Genomic DNA, 21,816 nt, shown 5'->3' with positions numbered 1-21,816 from the left:
TATCTATCTATCTTTGCTGCTTGACTAAGTAGAATCTCTACAGCGAGAAACAGCATGACGTGCAGTTCTTCCACTATTATTATTATGATTTCACTTGCCGCTGCTCTGTTACACGACACTACTCTTCCCACAATATGAATTGACTCCAATGTTATGCTGTTGCGGAATCAGTATGAATGTCCGAAGAGCTGGTCTCTCTTCAGCACTTTTGCTGAAACGCAGTATGAAAAGGGCTTTTGAGTATTTACAAACTTTCTCTTTCTTTTTGACTATATTTTAATCTGCCTTCAAAAAGACAATATTCATAAGTTATCCAGCTCTCAAAAATGCCTGCTGTTGGCTTAGCTCAATGCATTGGCAAACTGCAATCAGGGTCTAACTCTAATGAATAGCATGTTTTCCAGTGCATGCTCTGGCTGCTGGCTGTACTGCCAAGTAAATAAAGAGCTGATGTTTTCTACATGGAGGCAATATAAAGGCTATGATTAGATGGGTCTTAGCAGACAGTGTGTATTTGAGTCTCACTCAATTCAGTTCAATTCAATTCAATTCAATTGGCTTTATTGGCATGACGTAACAATGTATATATTGCCAAAGCAAGCATCAGAAAAAAAAGATAACAAGATAAGGAAAGCAATATTTACAATGAATTATTATAATTCTGTTATTCATTTTAAACGAAAAGAAAAACGAATAACAATAAAAGAAAGCAATATTTACAATCATTGAATTACAGTCAACATATAATTTATACAATCTAACTGTCCAAGCAAAAAAAGTAAAAATAAAATAAAATAAAATAAAAAATAAAAACAAAAACAAAAATCACTCACTCACTCACTCACTCACTCACTCACTCACTCAATTTCAATTCAATTCAATTCAATTCCATTGGCTTTATTGGCATGACATAACACTGTATATATTGCCAAAGCAAGCATCAGAAAAAGATAACAGTATGGAATATTGAAAGCAATATTTACAATAAATTTTTATAATTATATTATTCATTTTAAAAGATAACAAAAACTAATAACAATAAAAGAAAGCAATATTTACAATCATTGAATTACAATCAACATATAATTTATACAATCTAACTGTCCCACTCACTCACTCACTCACTCACTGTTGACTTCTGTAGTGGGAAGTGTAATTGAGAGGGAGTAAAGACAAGCCACATGCTACTGATATCACTCACTGGGTGCATGGGGGGAAAGGATGGGAGGAAAAGCAAAAGAGAGAGGGGCTGCACAACAAAGCCTGCTGCTGAGAGTAAGAAGTACACAGTCAAAGTCAGAGCATAGATGGATAGACACGTATGTACACTCGGCAGCGCGGAGGAAGGAGGGATGAGTGAGGTCGTGGATGCGCAGTGTGATACCGACTGCATGAGAGGGGGTGAAGGTAGAGGGATGGATGAAGAAGAAAGACAGAGGATAGACACGCAACATGCTGTTGATACCCCCCGCGAGGAGAGGAGAGAAGGAAAGAGAAACAAATAATGACGCAGATAGAAAGACAATCAGAGAAGCACTGGGAAAAAAAGACATGTTCGACCACCATTAGGTGTCTTCAGCAAGAGTGAGAAGGACGGTTGAAGCTGAAGTGACAGATGAAAAGACAGAAAGAAGTTTAAAGAATTTGTTTGAAAACAGAAGGAAGTGCATGAAAGGTAGGCAGGGTGTTGCTTTCCACCACAGGGATGGAAGGTAAATAAAAAGAGAAAAGAGCAAACCTAAGACATCTCTTCACAGTGGGGCCTAGTGGTTTATGTCTGCTGTTTGACATTAACTGTGTATATGAATCCTGTATAGTACGGATTTGGGGGATACTTTGCAATAGACGGCCAAAAAATACATTTGACTGTGTTAGTGTTAGTGCAGATTTCTACTATCTGATTGTTATAGTGCTTATAGTGTGCATCTGCTGAATTATTGTCTACAGCTATTGCACTATATTGCACACTCTTTGCAGTACATTTTTAATAATTACTACACCTACGGAGTAGTACAAGTTGCAAAAGTGCACAAGCAGGGGCTTTTCTACTTTGCTTTATTGTCTTGCCACCTTTCAAAAAAGGAAAATAAAATGGTGAAATAACAGTTTCATCAACTTTCTATGCAGGGCAAAGACAGTGGATGTTATATTTGTAATCTGATGAGCAGACTCTACAGTGCGGTTGGTTCATTTGGTACGTTAACCCATTGACGCCTAAAACTTCCTGTAAAACCTCTGGGTGATTTTAAAACAAGCCCCTAAAACCTGAAGTTTTTCTGGAAATTCAACAGAAGTGTCAAAGCTTCAACTAAATAATAGATTTTTCAGCCTCTGTAGCAGATAGAAATTAAATTCAAAAAGTATTTGAGAGCTTATACAAATACTACAAAACGACGTATCCGCTTTCCAGGCTTCATTGGGTTAACATGGCACCTACTGTCTCACTTCCTGTCTTTCACCTAATTCCACATGCCTGAGACATGATCTGAGCAGGTACGCGGTGCAAGTTTAAATCACCATAATCCTTAAGACCAAAATCGCTCTGCTCTGCATTATCGCCAAGAACACACCCCCTGCTGCACCCTCTCCACCTACTTAAGTGCAGTCAAGTTCTGGCCATGTCACGGAAATATCAAACCCTTGCAGACGGAAGGAAAAACCTTTATGTGTCTGTCAGAAATGTCACCTCACCAGTGTAAAGCCCCTCTGTGCTCCGTCATGAAAATAGAGCCCTCTGACTCGTGTACGTCTACGCAGCACTGCTTTAGCTACTTTTTCTTATTTTTTATCTTGTCGTGTAAGCTGTTGGCAGTAAGCTCTGAGGCCATTGATGCTGCAAGAAGCAGAGGCCCAAGCCTACAGAGGGCATGTCAATACCTGAAGAATACTTCATGTGCAAGACATATTGATCTGGTGAAATCTATGCATGGGGCAGAGTTGGCCAAAGCAATAGTGCATGCACAGCACCTGGCCAAAGAATAAGGCATTCTTTACATCCAATGTGAAGAAAACGGCATACTATATTGGATTGGACCTTTTGAATGTGAATAGGTCAACACTGATGGATCAGATATTTTGAAATGTTGTTAATTTTATTGAACAGAAAAAATGGATCAGTTCAGTGTACTTAAATTTGGTTTACATTGATTCCACTATTTAAAAGCTAATAATCATTTATAAATACATGTATGCTGTGTGATAAAAGCCCACCCTTTTTTCTGTCCTTTTTCATTTTAATTCTTACAAGATTTTTTGAAGGAGAAGTATGAACTATAAATGTCAGTCACATTTTTAATACTTGCAATGCTGCCCCAACCCTCAGAGGATTTGTCAGCAAAGCATGTTGTTTCATGCACAATATGTTCAGGGGAATGGGTAGGTGGTGTTCTACTATAAACCGGAATGCCTTGAGAATAGAGAATTATTTCTAAAAAGAAAATATTCCTTCCTTTAATACCATAATCACTACTGGATACCAATAAATGCAGAGAAAAGAGGAGTAACAAATCCTGTTTTTGTTCAAAATCCCCAGGATACAACCACCTACTGTTTGCACATGAATTTGACTGCATCACTACTTTATGGAGTCACACAGGAATATCAAGCAGCAACCTCTGGGGCTGAAAAATGTATCCAAAGCAGAAGTGCCAAAACTGCAGTTCCTCGAATGGTCACTTGAGGCTGGCTCCAAAAGGGAGTCAATCACCGTAGACCCCCATGTTAAAATGGCCAACTTTACAGCAGAAATATACATGTTTACAGCCTGGTAAAAAACAGTTTGGGTCTGTAGTTGTGCCTTTTTGACAACTGTATAGCATTTTTTTTATAGCTCACCTGTTTAAATTATGCTAAGGCTTGAAGTTAGTCATAATAAAGGACATGGTCACTGTGAGTGACAGGTGGGTGCTGGTCTGGAGTCAGTGCCTAATCTCGAACCAGTTCTTTGCATTTCTTCAGCCAAAGAACCGACTCTCGGCCAGGAAAACTGGTTCCAGAGCAGCACCAACTTTTTTGCTGTTCCTGAACCATGAACCGCTAACGTCAGGGTCTGGGGGCATATTTATTGTGATCAACACGACCAACGAAAACCTGTATCATTAATTTAATTTAATTTGTTTAACTGCAAAATGTTCGATACAGGCTAGCAGTTTGTGGGCTAGTGTTAGCTTACAACAAAGGCTAACATTAGCATCTTACGTTCAGTGTAAATAAGAACCCAATCGCCATCCAAAGCAATCAAAGCGAGCTGCACAAATGTGTTGTACCAGTCGTGTTTGGGTGTCAATGTAGGCTCACAAAGCCAGGAGCCATGTTATTGTACTTGCAGAGAGCGGAGACCTACACAGTGAAGTAATGACATATCTTTCTCAAGCCTGTGGAAAAACAAACACTATTAAGACTGAACGTAACTGTGAACCAGCACCAGCACTAGAACAAGGTTGGCATTGGTCAAAAAGGGGCATCATAGATGGTGTGTTTTATCAATCAGACCTCATTAATGGTAATGGTTGAACTTGGCATACTGAACTTCATTTTGGTTCTTCAGAAACCTATGGGTGACATCACCTAGACCAGCTGTTCTCAACCTTGGGGTCGGGACCCCAATTGGGGTCGCGAGATGATTTCTGGGGGTCGCCAAATCATTGTGGAAGTCATTTCTGTCTCCACTGTGTTAAAGTGTTCATGTGTTAATGTGTTTTAGTCTTTTTGTGTTTTTTTTGTCATTTTGTGTCTTTTTTGGTAATTTTGTGTCTTTTTTTGATAATTTTCTGGTCAATTTGTGTCTTTTTTTGTAATTTTGTTTCCTTTTTTTGGTAATTGTGTGTGTTTTTTTGTCATTTTGTGTCTTTTTTTGGTAATTTTGTTTCTTTTTGGGGTCATTTTGTGTCTTTTGTCATTTTGTCTCTTTTTTTGGTCATCTTGTTTCCTTTTTTGTTCATTTTGTTTCTTTTTTGGGTGATCTGAACTGTGCGTGAGATTCTGTTCAGTGAGTGGGGGTCGTGGACAACATGGATGTTAAATTGGGGGTCGCGACTCAAAAAGGTTGAGAACTACTGACCTAGACTACATCCATATTTTTTTAAATGTTATCAAAATAACTGCAATCCCATTGATTGATTGTTTATCAAATACTACACAATTAATACATGTTTTCACAGCCCCCTCACATCCATATATTCATCTTTATTAGGAAAAGGAAAAAGGAGAGCCAAGCTCACACAGTGTTGCCATCCCACCCATCTAACTGCAGTGCAACATTAGCATACACACAATAGCCTCTGCCAGTGTCAGGTGTGAGGGCCTGTTGCAGTGCACGCACACAAAGACATGCACGTATGCACACACAGGCATATACACCCAGCCACCCATAATGTATTCTCAGGCAGCCAGGCTTTTTCCTTTCATTGCCATTCAGGCGCCATGTTTGCCCACACAGATGCTATCAGCAGCAATAAGCCTGTGTGGTCATTGCTATTCAAAAACCATAATGTCGCCCATATATTCTGCTCATTGGCAGATTCTAATGGGAACAAATTACTGGCTGAAGTTTCTATGGGCCGGCTGCTTGGCCGCATGTGCGCTATGTTGACTTATCGATGAAGTTCCTATTGAATATTTAATGTATTCGTGAGTGTGTATTTAGTTTAACGCCATAATTGTCACTTACGAATGACTACATTAACTCGCCGATGCACAATTTTCATTTCACAGTCGGCTGTTTGCGCACTGCTGGGTGACTGATTCTGTTGATTTGGCAGAGATAAACATTGATAAACTGTTAGACAAAGTGTGTCTTTGTGTGTGTACGCAAACACATCTGCTGTGATTTAAATTTGTGTTGCAGCCTGACTGAATGACTGGTGGATATCTGCTTATTGCTGGGAGGATGGATGCAGTTTGTCACTGTCTGGTGTGTGTGTGTGTGTGTGTGTTTGTGAGAACTGTTGGAATCATCTATTATTTGGCCCGCAGAAGTATTTAACAGATGCAGAAACCATGCTCCATTAGGTATTGTATACAGTACATGTAAAGCGCAGATGTGTGAATAGCACTGTATATTTAGCTATATCCACTATTCTGTCAATGCTGGGAAAAAAAAATCACGTCATGTTAGATATTTGGCCAATTCCATGTGGAATTACAAGACATGGCTATAAAGCAGCTATAGAAAACATAACAAGATGTCAAAACCAAGAAAAAAATACAATTGCTTTTAAATATTAAGAGTTTATGTGCAAAACATCAAATAAATTGTCCATAAATAGCCTTTAATTAAAAACACAGAACTTGCCTTGGGGACACCTTATTTACATTCTTAGATTATCACCAAAAGCATAAAACATTTTTCTTTTTTCTTCTTTTCTTTTTCTCAGAAGATGGTTAAAGATAAACGAAGCAAAGCAACATTTTTAAAACTAGAATTCCACCCACTTGTTTGTCAATACCATAAAGCATAGACTGAACACTCTTAATGTAAAAACCCACACATCCTGAACCTTTAAACTAGACTTAATGTAACCTTTCACAACAAATCTTTTATTATCACCCAAATATGTCTAATTCAATGCCCGGCTTTAAGTAATGCCCAATATTATAAGTTTGAAATAATATTCTTGTACGTATTCTTGCCATTTAGCATGTGGAAAAAAGAACATTTGGAAGACAAATTTAATTTTTCCCCTATAATTTCCAAACTGGCTGCGTTTGGTTACCAGAAAGGTCACAGTAAAGGGCAGCAGTTTCAATGACATTTTTAGTTTTTCATTCATCCGTTTCACTGTCGGGAGTGTGACGCCACTGCAACACATGGGGGAGATGGAACAGCATATCTGATCCCTGTTCATCCTGTTTCTCTTGGTGTGCGTTGTGTGTGTGTGTGTGTGTGTGTGTGTATGTGTGTGTAAACCTGTTTGAAGCTGTTTATATGTTTATAAGCCTATTCTTGCATGCTTGTGTGTGAGTGTGCTTCTGTATTATTTAGTATTTTTTTGTTATAGGCATCTGTCTTGTACATGTTTTCTTCTCTTTGATGACATGCATGTTGTTTGTTTGCTATGTATTTGTGTATGAGTGTGCGTGTGTGTGTGTGTGTGTGCGTGTGTGTGTTTCCACATGTGAGATCCTTCATCCCCAGATAAGACGTGGGCTGGAGGACAGCAGGGCATCCCGGCTTGGGGAGTAACAGGCATCAGAAGGGATCTGAGGCTCTGTTGGTGTCAATGTGCGTTGGTGTGTGTTCAGAAAAAACAGCACATACATTCAAACACACACATACACACACATGCACGCACATAGCCTTAGTCTGAGGGCACAGCTGTAATTGGATGTCTGATTACTGTCAGATAGTGTGTGGAAGAGAGAGAGAGAGAGAACATGCCAGAGAAATGAAAGAAAATTCTTCTCGGCGGGAAAGAGAGAGAATGTCGGCAACAGTAGAGTTGAAGACAGAGAAAGAAAGAGAAGAAGAAGGGAAAAGAGAGTCCCAGACAGAGAAGTGGACATGTTCTCTCTTTGTGATCTCTGCTCTTAACGTTGACCTTGTGCTTTTTTATCTGCGGTCTGACATCCAATCATCCCTTGCTTATCTCACACCCCACTTGCCTTATTCCCTACATCTTTCCATCTTCCCATCCTTTACTCATTTCTTCCTTCCCACCTGATTTTTTTCCTCCCTGTGTCCTATCGCTCTTCCATCACCATTCTCCCCTTATCCTTCATTTCCTCTCTCCCTTCTCCTCTATCTATTTCCACCCATCTGTCCCACCCGATTCCACCGGCCGTCCCCTACCAGCCAGCAGAAAGCCAGTGGGATTAATCTGATTGATTGGAAGTATTGGTGATGCGTAACAGGTGGCAGAAGGTCAGGCGACTCAATGGCGATATTAACTGGCTTATCTGGCGTTGAGGACTCACCGAGCTAGTCTCCAGTTGCACTTGTCAACTCTCACCTCAGTACTGAGAGTAAACTGTTAATTTGTAGGATGCTGGGACTGGAACGAGATTGTCAATCTCTGTTACAAAGTCACATGGCTGTCAATGTGACAGGGTTGTTTTTCTAATTTTGTACAGATTTTAGTGATGAGATTAGCATCTGAAGTCTACCACCGGCCACTTTATACAGTAAACCTGTTCAACTGCTGAATCACTGTCACTGTCAATGCAAATATCACAACAATGGCAGCAAGGCATGGCAGCAACATGGTCTCACAGGAATCCGTGAAATAGCCACGGATTTGCTTAACTCAAAATCCGTGGAATAGCCACGGAATCACTCAAATTTCCGTGAAACTGACACGGATTTCGCTACAATGCAAGTTAATGACATATCCCGTGGCTATTCCAACATACAAAGTGATTATGTACATTCACTGAGTGAATATTTAGAAAATAAAACATATATTTCTCGCTAGAAATGTGATCAAAATCCATTTTTATGCAGAAACTAAGTCAGAATATTGACTTTTTCACTAAAAATGAGAGAACTGTCCGCCATGTTTTTTGTTCTGACCGCCAGGACCTTGAAAGTCACGTGACTTGGAACAAACCAATAGGAAAAAATATCCATGGAATAGCCACGGGATATGACTGTCATTAACTTGCATTGTAGCGAAATCCGTGTCAGTTTCACGGAAATTTGAGTGATTCTGTGGCTATTCCACGGATTTTGAGTTAAGAGACTCCGTGGCTATATCACAGATTCCCTGTGAGACCAGGTTCCATGGCAGCAAGGCATGTAGACATGGTGAAGACAAACTGATGAAGTTCAAACTGAGCATCAGAATGGGAAAGAAAGATGATAAAAGTGATGTTGAACTTGGTTCATGGTTGTTGCTATTTCACAAACTGCTGATCTACTGGGATTTTTAACACACAATCATCTCTAGGGTTTACAGAGATTGGTCTGAAAAAGAGAAAACATCCAGTGAGCCAAAATGCCTTGTTGATGTCAGAGGAGAATGGCCGGACTGGTTTGAGATGATAGAAAGGCAACAATAACTCAAATAACCACTCGTTACAACCAAGCCTTGAAGCACATGGGCTACAGCAGCAGAAAACCTCACCAGCCACTTTATTAGGTACACACTTCACCTAATAAAATAGCCTTTTCCCCCTGCTAAAAGGGTTTTTTAAGGAGTTTCTCCCTGGCCGATGTGAGGGTCTAAGGACAGAGGATGTCGTACCATGTACAGTCTGTGAAGCCCTTTGAGGCAAATCTGTGATTTGTGATTTTGGGCTATATAATTAAATTGATTTGATTTGATATGCTAATGTAAAATGTTTAAAAATATCTTTGCAGAGCTATAACTCCTTCATTATACAGTATATTGATTTTCCATGTGGTGGTCCGGTTTTCATGAAATTTGGTGTAAGGATGAATGAAAATCACAGGACGGATACACAATTTTTTTTTTTTAACTTTCATTCAAGTTGTTGACAGTGCATTTCTGCTGGATTCGTGTGATGTTCAATTAATCAGAAGATGAGTTCCTGACTGGAAACACATGAACGGCCCCTTAACTCCACACAAAAAAAGTCCCTGAAAATGTTGGTACACATTTCAAGGCTCACCTAATCCTTTTTTCCTTTGCTTGCAAATACTGGAATCCACGAACAAAATGCTGTTTAAAAACGCAATAAATTACAACACATCGTCATAGCTTCCATGTAGTTTCCACATTACCCCTTAAAGCTTCTGAACACACAAAAATGACTTCCCTACTGTGAAAATAGGACTGTAAATGCACCATTGGCCTTGTCGGAGTTCTGCGCTTTCTGAGTTCTCGTGCGTGTAATAGATAGCAAAGACAAGCAGGCACCCAGACACATTAAGTTGTTCCTTTGAAAGTTATGGAAAGCAAACAAAGCTCCATTGAGAAATCGCTCAAATATATGTGCTTGCTTGACAAAATGGTTCTGATACAGCCATTACCGAAGTCTCATATGAATTGTTACTGCACTACAGCTGGCAGTGTCTAAGTTCACCTCAGAGGAACTGTTGAATATTTTCTTTATGTTTCTTTTATAGCCACTCTGTGGGTAAAATGAATGAATACGACTGTAAGTGTAAGTTAGTTATGAATGCGTTCTTCAGTTTGTCAAAAAGTAAACTGAGGTTACTGTTGCAGTGTTCTGTTCATGTATTTATTTATTTAGACATTTGATATTGGAACTCAGGTACTATGCAACATTCATAACCTTCATTTTTATTTTTACGTTGCACAACGATTGTCATTCAATGGATACCTGTATTTTTTCCCCTAGGAACCAGTACTACTCGCCCACATGGTATAATAGAATGGCTGGAACACATAACAGACTGGTTTCTATATATGATACTTTACTTACACTTGTGCAGGCTCTCTCTCTCTGTCTCTCTCTCTCTCTCTCTCTCTCTATATATATAAATATATAAATCCCTCTCTCTCTCTCTCTCTCTCTCTGTATATATATATATATATATATATATATATATATATATATATATATATAAATCCCTCTCTCTCTCTCTCTCTCTGTATATATATATATATATATATATATATATATATATATGTATATATATATAAAAATCCCTCTCTCTCTCTCTCTCTCTCTCTCTCTCTGTATATATATATATATAAATCCCTCTCTCTCTCTCTCTCTCTCTCTCTCTCTGTATATATATATATATATATATATAAATCCCTCTCTCTCTCTCTCTATATATATATATATATATATATATATATATACATACATATAAATCTCTCTCTCTCTCTCTCTCTCTCTATATATATATATATATATATATATATATATATATATATATTAATCCCTCTCTCTCTCTCTCTCTCTCTCTCTCTCTCTCTCTCTCTCTCCCCCTCTCTCCCTCTCTCTCTTTCCTTCTCTTGCTCCCTGTCTCCTCCCTCCCCCTCGCCTCTTTTCCTCTAACACACGGTGCTCTATATAGTAGGTGTCCACCTACCTCCCTTTGGACCTGAGCAAGTGCTGACTTCAGCTAGACTGCTTGACTCCTGTGGTGAAGATAGACCTACCATCACACTCACAGACTCCACACACACTCACACACGCGCTCTGTGGCATGGTAGTCGAAGTGAGACGTTAAAAGGCCAAGATCTTCTGTCTCTCTCTGTCTCTTTTTCTGTCTTGCTCACTCACTCTCTGTCTCCCCTGTGTGTGTTTTGTCTTTCTCTTCTTTCACTCTCCCTACTCAAACCTCCAAATACTCTCCCGTCATTCAGACTCACTATGTCCTTGCATCTCTCTCTCTTCTGCACACACAGGCACACACACAGGAATAATGAAAGATGTCTATGTCTGTGCGAAGTCCAATCTGTTCTCCCTGTGCAGGTTTAGATATCTGTATACTGAGAGCAGCACGACCTGTCCTATGTATAAAATACAGATGGAGAAAGAGTGCTCTTTAATTCAATCATTCTGCAGAGTTGCTGCCCCGCAACTTTACTCCAGACATTATATTGACATTCACATTTCGTCCTATTTTCATCTGTCAGAGTGACATTACAAAATACTGATTCTCATCGGTCTCTGTGCAGATGGAGAATAAAGCCAGGATGGAATAATTGTAGCACATTGTCACTGTACTTAGTAGAGAAACTAGACAGATACATGACACAGAATGTCTACAACATCTAATTCGATGAATAATGCAGATGTACAAGCAGAAGGACAGTGTCTACAATGGCCGCCACGGCTATTACTTTCAATAATGCAAGTGCAGAGTAGATGGATGTTCAGCGTTATTCGCTGTGGTGACTACTGGAATATTAATATAATGAAAGATGGGGATGTCATGTACTACACATTTACTTCCATGTTTTCTTTTATACTGACATTTATCACTTTCTTCCCTCTTTGAACTAAAACAATAAATAGCCAAATTCCCCTGTGCTACGCTGTTTTCAGCATGTTAAACAAACCGAGCAACTATCAAACTTTCAAACCCTTCCCTGCAAGAACAACAGCTTTAACTTGCCCTATTCAGCATTTTTATGCAATTCAAGCACAGACATATAATAAAGTAATTGTTTGCACAACATTTGAAGAACAGGATTTGTCAAAAAAGCCAGTAGTAGGTGCAAAATGTCAACTGGTTCATTACTTTTTTGAAATATCATTATAAATTCATTGCTACAGAGGATTACATTGCTGCAAGTTGTAGCGCTCTTGCTCAATGGTGGACCAATTTCAAATGTTGTCCACATTAGTGTCTTAGACAGAAAAAGACCAGTTTCAGAATGCGATGCCGATGGATGTTGGGATTCAACCAGCCCAGAAGAACATGTCACCCCACTGCTCATATCCCTATACTGGCTCCCAGTTGCTGCCTGCAGAAAATTCAAAACCTTGACTTTTGCCTACAAAACAGCAACTACAACAGCTCTGGCCTACATTTATTCAGGACCACACACTATCCAGCTCACTACGCACTTCAAATGAAAGGCGTCCAGCTCCTCTGCAGCTTCAGGATGCTAAGTCTCAAGCTGGACTTTTCTCCTCTGTAGTCCTGAACCTCAATACGATCTGCTGAGTCCCTCTCAATCTTAAAGTAGAGATTAAAGACACAGCTCTTCTGTGAACACCTTCACACATCATCTAAATGGATGATGGGGAATCAAAAGAAACTTTGAGGGGGAAAAAACGTTATGCACTATTTGCACTGTCCTTATTCACTGCCTGATAGCACCTCCTTTCACCCTGATCTTTGCTTGTGTTGTATGAACTCTCAGATGCACGTTGCTTTGCATAAAAGAGGCAAAATGACACATTGTAACACTTAAAAAACATGGTAAAATAGGGTCTATGTTGAAAAAAAGTGAATAGTGGCATCTATGTTTGCATAAAGATTTAATGTTTTACTATTAATGAATACCTTTTAAAGTTTAACCTTATTTGTGATCATTATTTGCAAACCATTTTAATGAACATTTACTCTAGTATGATATGTGCCAGTGCAGTATTAACTCAAGAAGAGGATAAATTTTGCATGTTCTGCATGATTTCTCATGTCTATTATTATAATACCAAAGTAGATGCAGACTGAAGGATAGCTCCAGTGGCTATCACTGTAATATTAAATTCTGCTATGATATACTGAGGCTACATTTCTGAATTAGCTTTTTAGATTGATACCACAAATTATTGTATTTTGCCTGAGCACCACTTGAAACATTTTATTATGTGCACAGTAGATCATTGCAAATATCCAATATCCACTTGCTGATGCAAACTGCTGCCTCCATTTCTACTCTGATAACTCAGCGCTGCGGAGCCATTGCTCATAATTTCTATGACAGTGTGTATTTTCACCGTGCTAATCGACCAAACATTTACCAAAAGTACATCCATTTTCTGTAAACTGAAACAACTTTGCCCGGTTTTTTCTTTCCCTTATCAGTGTTTCATTATCAGCACATTAGAAGCAATTTCAAGCTTAAGTCCATTATGGGCTCACAAAACCATTTCCACCTCAGGCTTGGCTCAGGTCTGAGCTGCATCTTCTTGGGTTCGGGTTAGGACCGTCTTAAATTTCCAAGCCCATTCAAGGCTCGAAGGCCTGTGTCCTCTAAGGCATATTTTAATGGGAGGATGTAAATTTCCTGGGACAGCGGTTCCGTGGGTGTTGTCAATGATTCATTAGCAAGCCTGAGGAGAAGTTTCACTTCGGAGCAAAAAAGCTGCAGAACACAATATTTATCGCACCGCTTCATCCACACCCGAGCAAAGTAGAAAAAAAAAAATCCTGTGTGCATGTGTGTTGTGCACATGGCTACCGGAGTGCACACAAATACATGCAAAATCTCGTTGGTAAGCATAGACAAATGCACACAAGCATGTGTAGGAAGCCACACACACACACACACACACACAAATCAGTGACTTCAAAGGCCCACGCTGCAGTGCCCCGAGCCATGAACAAAGCATAGGGAAGCAGAGGGCAACTTTTAATTTTAAAGCAGTGCTAATGAGGTTTGGAGAAAAGGAGAGTGTGCATGTGATTGCTGTATGTTTGTGTGAGAATTCTCCAATAGCAACAGCTCATTGGCAGGTATTTCTATAGGGATGAATGCAGTGGGCGGCTATATCAAAGTAATTCAAAGTAAAGTGATTGAAAAAATGAATTTCCTATGTTGAGCACACAGAAAGTTATCCTGAGTGTTTTGCTTATAGTATATGTGTGTGTGTGTGTGTGTGTGTGTGTTGCTAAGACGCACATCCTTTAGAAAAAGACAGTGAGGTGGGTGAAAACTTTATCTTAATGACAGAATCAAACAAAAAATCCAGGGACTTTGATTTCACAACCTTTCTTTCATTTCGTCCAACACTCACATCTAACACAGACATATGCATACGTGCACACACATGCACACTCTATTGCCATCAGCTTAAAGGCAGCTCGCTTTAAAGTTACTCTCATTACTCACAACCCACACAAATCTGTGTGTGTCCAAGCCCTACTGCCAGTATAACTACATTACAGGATGCAGGAGTGTATCAGTGAGTGTGTGGGGAACTCCTGCAGTGGTGGATCACAGGTTATATGCAGGGTATGGTGAGCGGTGTGGAGTGATGCAAAACAACGATGGCGAGGAGAAAAAGGAAGGAGAAGTAGGGAGAAACGGATGACATATCGGATTACGCAGAATTTCCAGGCTTCCATCAGTGGCTCGTTATAAATACAACCAGCTACTTTATTTCCCTTGTTAGCTTCAGTGTTTGAAGATTTTGGACCTTAATTTGTGCAGGAGAAAGTTTGGTGCCAATAATTGTACCATCCTATAATAAATCCTTAAATGTGTATTCCTCAGACTATGATTTTGTTCTTATTCTCACATTCTTGAAAAACTTTCCCTGAAAAGTTTAACAAACGTAAGGTGAGAAGAAAGATACCTCCACAGTGAGGAAGATGAGTAACTCCCCTTTCCCCCCCCTCTCCCCATTCATGTCTCTGTTGGTTAATAGATGAAATGGTGCAGAGAGTATGTGAGAGGAGCAGATTGTTAATTAAACGTTGGGACGGCGGTGTTTCCAGTCCTGAAAAAGAATGAATTTAATCTCTAAACAGAATGGAGTTAATTACCGACTATAAGGGTTTCATTTGGAGAAGAGCCTAATGCACTTAACATCGAATTTATCATCACAACTTGCGCCCTGCGCCTTTTTTTTTTTTTTCTACAGCTGCAGCGGTGACACATACAAGTCATTATTTGTTTGCATGCATTTGCTGTATAGACTCCAGAACATTGTTGGACACCTACACACATACACAAAAAGGCATTTAAGCTTACAAAAATGTTCTTCACACCTACACTCAGAGATTTTAAGGCATAATATGTAACATTTCTGCATGAAAAATGTCCACAAACAACCAGTTTTTCCAATAATGATTTAATCCAGAGAAATCTATCATTTTAGTCAAGGTAACGCTCTGTGTATTTTTGGTCACCTGTCATTATTTCCTTTTTCCTTGTCTATTTGCTTAAACTTTTGGAGAAACACCAGATAAATACACCAAAGAGTAATTGTAAATCATATTATATAATGTCATAGAATATTACACAATAACATAATACCAATAAAACAACATTTTTTTTTACCACACATAATTTTTCCATTAATTACGGCCAGTTTTGCAAACAGTAATGCAGTAGAGATCTTATTTATTTATATATTTTCATATCGATCCAGCTTACTATGATAATCTAATATGACAAGTGATTCATACCAGCCGCTAAGCTAATTTGTATAGTAACGTTACAAAACACTGATAGTTAATTATTTTTTAGCATGAGCACAAATAACAGTGCTAGGCTACCCCACAATTTAATTCTCCACATAACTTTAGCTGCAGAAGCTGTATGATTAGTTTAGTTGATCAGCTAATTCAACAGACGTCAGACTTTCACCCAGAAGAACAGGGTTCTAACCCGTGTGAAAAGAAAATTAAACAATGTCATTGAAATGTCACAAAACTTGCCTTGCCCTGCCTCACGTTTTGATCAGCCGCTGCTAATTCATGTTAGCATTAATTGGAGCATTAACTGGGATGTTAGCTTTGGCTAGCAAAAAAACAAAAAAAAATGTATCTTTCTTACCTCAGAAAACTGAGCAGCGACTCCTTGGAGTGTCTGTTAGTCCAACCGAACACTGAACAAGACATTTTTACTGAACAAAACATTCAAATAAACTGTCATTAAGTGAAAATACAGTGTGAAAGGGTCAAAGTTATGAGACCAAATCGGTAAACGTCCTCTTTTCTATCTATACAACGTTATATATAACTTTATTGACACGTTTCCATGGATACGCATTGCTCTGCTTCTCTCCTGATGACGGCTCGCCGTCATCAGGCCATTATTAGAACTATTGACATCAAATTGTCTTGAAGAAGATTTTTTACTAGCGATTGAGACCATAATGTTGTCCCTGAAAATTTTTTCTGAGGTAATAAATCAAGTGAAAAGTTTTCAAATTTAGCACTGAAATGAATGGGCAGATTTTTTTTGCAGCCAAACTTAGCACCCCCTACTGGAATTTTCGGTGAATTGCAGGCTTTATGCACTTCCTGGTGGCCTCCATGCTCAGGCACGGAGATTGCCGCCTGGTTTTCACGTAACTATGGCACTTTCTGTAGTCACGTCATCCTTGTAACTATCCATCCTTGTAGCATTCACACACATTTATGAACTTATTAAACTGTCTTTTATAACGCCTTACCAGGAAGTTTTTTGCCCTAAACTTAGGTCACTAGTTTTGTAGCCTAAATTCGCCAAAACTGCAGCCTTTTTTTAACAATTTACTATTTTTAGAACGCTCCTGCTGCACTCTGTACCCCAAACTGTGAAATGCAGTATGGGTCATTTTGACAAATGCTCATACATGAACATATATGTTGTCTTGGGTGGTATTGACGTTTAGGTTGAGACGCCTAGATACTGTGCCTTTAAACAAACTACTGATATACAGATTGACAAACACTAGAATTCAATCATGTTCTATTCCACACTGAAACTGCAATAATCATGTTGTTTGAAATCAAAACGAGGGCTCTGTGTGTTGCTGCTCAGCAGATGTGGAGCTCATAATTCAATGAGCCCGTAGTAGATGATCATGCAACAATTCCTGAATTATGTAATAAACTGGCTATTACTGTGATCCAATACATTTGAGACCAGTCGTGTATTTGTGAAGTGAATAAAGAGAATTTCTAACTGGGCTCACATCAGTATGCCTGGCGTGAGATGTGATGTCTCTAAACAATTAATTATCCAGTTTTTACACAATCAGCCAAATTATGAGCCTGCAGATTGTGTTTTTGGGGGTCAGGGAGAAGTGAAACGGTTCGGTCCATAACAAGTGATGTTGCAGTTGACGGCGGAAAACGATTCAACAGCTTTGCACTAAATCAAGCAGCTGATTTGGCTGCCAAATCATGTGTTTACTGTTCTGTTTATTCACACGATAATGAGTATCTGATGTCATCAGCCACTGTTTCTGGAACAGAATTGGCAGTCGGATTGTCATTTGATTTGGCCAGCAGAAAGCTTTCACACCATGTCAGGCACCTGAGATGTCGGTTTTTAACCCAGATCTTCACTGAAATCGATACAAGGGTTTGTAGTTCACAGAAACACTTTTTCACATTTGAACAGGTGTTTTTCTCATACTACGAGCTTTTTATTCAGCCTCAACAGGCAACAAAAAAGCATTGGCCTCAACAATTGCTGTGGTCGTAGCCAAATAGTTACAGTGTGCTACATTACAACACCGGCCAGGGTTTGATTCCACCCTTGGGGGGGGAAATATCCTCAAAGAACCTAAAAATAATGCTTAGATATTATTGTTTACTAGACATTTGTCATCTGTCTCTCTTTTCCTCTCTATTTCAAGTTTGCAGTGTGAAGCAAATCCTCTGTCTGGAGGGTTGTGATGTGCGAGGGGTTTTGATGTCTAATCTCTCTCTGCCAAAGCCTCGTTTTTATTTAACAACTTTTGCTTTCAACTAGACGTTCAGTGAGTGATTTTTGAAAAAAAAAGACATTGATGTTTCTCCTGACCTAACCTCACAGCTTTCCTTTCAACAGAGCGGCGAAGGTGCGCACTAATAACTGAAGCTCACTTTTAACGAGCTGCTTTTTGGCTCCATCAAAGATGAGAAGTGTTTTTTTTGGGGGGGTAGCTGTGAATTTGGCTGGGACACTTACAGTCAGGTGTGTCTGCGAGTGTGTACATAAACACTTACACACAGGCGCGCAGATATAATTTGATACTGTCTTTATCTGGGAAGTGTGCTCTCCATGGGGACGGTTATTGATGATGGGAGTGAGGATATGAAACAAAGAATGATTTAATCACTTCTATACTGCTCCAAGGACAATGGCAGAGAGAGTGCACATATCAGCGCTTGTGTGTGTGTGTGTGTGTGTATACACATGCCTCATTTCCTCATTTTTTGCGATGTGTGGATGTATACAAAAAATGTACATGAAGTTGGAGGTTATCCTTGAAAAGGCATTTTGAACTTCCAAGAATGTAGTGTGAAGGGTGTGTGTGTGTGTGTGTGTAAGTGAGTGTGTGAAGCCTAGATGGAGGTGCCTGTGCAGATTTTGTCACTGTAGTGATTATCCTTGAGAGGATTTTAATTTGAGGCTAATGAGTATTTGTTTTATCAGTCATGCACGCTGGTGTGCGTGCCTCTGCATGGGTACGAACTGTGTGTGTGTGTGTGTGTGTGTGTGTGTGTGTGTGTGTGTGTGATTAAGTAGAGTGATATAGTGAAAGCGACAGACTGTACAGATGTTCAATAAATGGGCTGGAACAGGCAGGGAGGAGACGGGACATCATTCCTTCTCTTGCACAGAAATGATACAATTTAACACACACACACACACACACACACACACACACACACACACACACAAAAGACATGGATCCACTCAGCCAGTCTTATTGTGCACAAGGATAAAGCAAATGTAATGTCGTAATCCTAACAGACACACCTTTACACCTTGAGCTGGGCTAATGATGTAATGAAGCAGAGCTAATTAACAGAACAGAGCTTAAATATAGAGTCTGGATTAGAGCAAAGCAGTATGGGTTTCTGTGTGTGTGTGTGCGTGTGTGTGTATGAGAAGAGAGAGTGTGTTTATGTGGGCGCCCATTTGTTCGAGACTGAGAGTCATTCAAAAACTATTACCCCCCACGTTTCAGGGTTGAATATGAATGGTGTGTGTGTGTGTCGGAGAGAAAGAAAAAGGCCCACACATATCTCCGTCATTATCACATATTGTGAGTAAAATAACTAATATTGCTGTGACTGCTATTCTTGTCATCCTCCACAATAGGAAATGAAGGAGTGTGAAGTGGCTCCAGAATATATTTCCTGGCACTCACACTGTGCGCAGTGACGTGATGCTGAATCATAATGTTGCCCCATTCATCTTTCTCCTTTGTTTTTGGCAGTTTTTTCTGTTGCGATCTCCACCTCCTATCTTCACCATAATTTCCTTTCAATATTTTCTCTAACTTTCTCTTATTTCCTTTTCACCCTGTGCTCCATTGCTGAATCTCAAACTTATTGCCTCTTTCTCCCTCCCCAGTTTTATTCTCCTCTTCTTCCTTTTTCTCTTCCTTCCTTTTTCTGCAACCAGGGTTATTGTACTGCAACTTAAATCAAAATAAGCAGTGAAAAGATATTGGTGGAAACTTAAACTAAATAAAAAAGCAATATACTTTTGGAAAACGTTATACTTTAAACTTAAAGTTATACTATACAGGATTTTCCAAAAAATACAATGTATAGACTCAGCATGAATGTCTGTCATTGAACCATGCTGGAAACACACAATGCTTGACACATATATGGCTTCTTCCATACAGTTCTCCAAACATATTTTTTGTAACTACCATTACAACTGGCCCTAACAAAAACAGACTACTGCAAACAGACTACTAAAAAAACTTAACTCAGAGCAAACAAATATATTGAAAAGTCAAAACTAAAAACTTTTTTTCTGTGTCGATCATGTCATTATCTCTTTCTCTCTCAACATTTTGTTTATTTTATTTCCATACTCCAATGTTCTACCTTGTTTTAATTTAATTCCCTCATATCTTGCCTCATTATATCAGCTTTTGTTTCATAATATCTCTGTTTTGGCATGAAGGTTAATTGCAACCCCTGATCTTCATGTTTTAAACAATGGTTGTCTTACTGCTTGTTGCTGTGATGTTTTGACATTCCCCAAACTCATTTGGCCAGAAATACTACATCCTGTGGGTTTGATTTTTGTTGGAATTTCTTAAATTTTTCATGGCTCCTGTTCCTCATACAGTCCAGTTATTCCCCTATTCATCTCAAAGTGCTGACACAGCTGGAAGTGTAAAACCACATCACTTTCATGCACCAGAGAAAGTGTTTACAATCTAGTTTTATTTACTGGGTTCCGGCCAAATTAAGGCAGAGCAACTAAATTGTGACTGATGATTACAAAATGAACAAATGCAAATCAATGACTAAAGTCCACATGAATTGACTCTTGACTGTCCCTGACTCTCTGTCCCAGGTGGCGTGTGCATTGCCCAGTCCTTGAAGATCCCCAGGGAGCCCCGGCCAGGGGAGTTTGACAAGATCATCAGACGCCTGCTGGAAACCTCCAATGCCAGGGCTGTCATCATGTTCGCTAATGAGGACGACATACGGTACGTGCCATGCACTTAAACAAGTGCCCCCGCTGCCACTGCTCATCATTTTTCTTGTACCTTTTCTATTATATATGGATACGTGACTTATTCTGCTGCATGCATTCTGCTTTTTTCTATAATGACATAAAGATACCAATATCACACTTGTCAACTTACTGTTTCTCCAAGACAGTAATACTAGTATATGTTGATGTTAATACTGATATTATAAAACAGGGCCATTCTTTTTTTTTTTTTTTTTTTTTTTTTACTTTAGTACCTTTTTTTTTAGCTTGCCAGTGGTCTTCCCTTTGTCCTCAAGTTCCAGCATTCACATTTTTGTAAATGTATGCAGGATTTTAGCGTCAAAATGATATTTTCCCAAGCTCTTCTAAGATATTTCTTCCCACATGACCTGACATACATTTCTGTATGATATTGCTACATTTATCAATAGCCAGTGTTGTAGTACCCATAGATATTTCAGAGGCCGGTTGGCACACTCCCAGTTTGGAGAAGCTGAGAACCAGCACAGAAGCTGAAAACAATGTTAATGACGCCAAATTAATTAGCATCTGAGACTGAAAGTCACACAACAACACAAACAAATGGCATGATTGAGGCAGCGATAGACCAAGCAAGTCCTGTGTTCTGGGAGGCAAAATTACTGTATTTGTTAAAGCAGTGTGGTGGCTTTGACGAGAGCGATATGTAACACTGTGGATGAAGGTAACAGCAAAACACACTGTAAAAACAAACCTGTTGTTTTTATGGTAAAAAACCGGCAGCTGTGGTTGCCAGAACTTTACCGTAATAAATACGGTGCAACTTTTTGTAATATTACGGTAAAATTGTATTAGCACTGTTGATTTCCTGTTTAAGACGCCATTTTAGTCCATATTTTAGCGTAAAAATAAAACGTTTTTCCATCAAAAGAAACACTGCTCTGCCATATAACTGACAAGAAACACTTTATAAATGCCAGATTTTACCATTAAATATTACAGTATATTTCTGTTGGATATATGGTGTTTAGTACATTTAACAGTGAAAAAAAGTATTTTTTACAAAAAATAAATGCAAAAATGACGGCTTGTATATAATTACAGT

General features: G+C 39.1%; 1 protein-coding gene across 1 annotated transcript in view; it reads left to right on the top strand.

Annotated features, from left to right (window-relative positions):
• grm8a (glutamate receptor, metabotropic 8a) overlaps positions 1-21,816 on the top strand; it is a 306,788-nt gene that overhangs the window by 186,565 nt on the left and 98,407 nt on the right. Inside the window, exon 4 of the mRNA XM_059325537.1 lies at positions 20,589-20,724. Coding sequence (XP_059181520.1) covers positions 20,589-20,724 — 136 coding nt within the window. The remainder of the gene's footprint in view (positions 1-20,588; positions 20,725-21,816) is intronic.

The sequence above is a fragment of the Centropristis striata genome, chromosome 22 (genome assembly GCF_030273125.1).
Source record: "Centropristis striata isolate RG_2023a ecotype Rhode Island chromosome 22, C.striata_1.0, whole genome shotgun sequence".
Classification (NCBI taxonomy): domain Eukaryota; kingdom Metazoa; phylum Chordata; class Actinopteri; order Perciformes; family Serranidae; genus Centropristis; species Centropristis striata.
The sequence above is the reverse complement of the archived record's forward strand: the minus strand, read 5'-3'. Positions and strand labels throughout refer to the sequence as shown.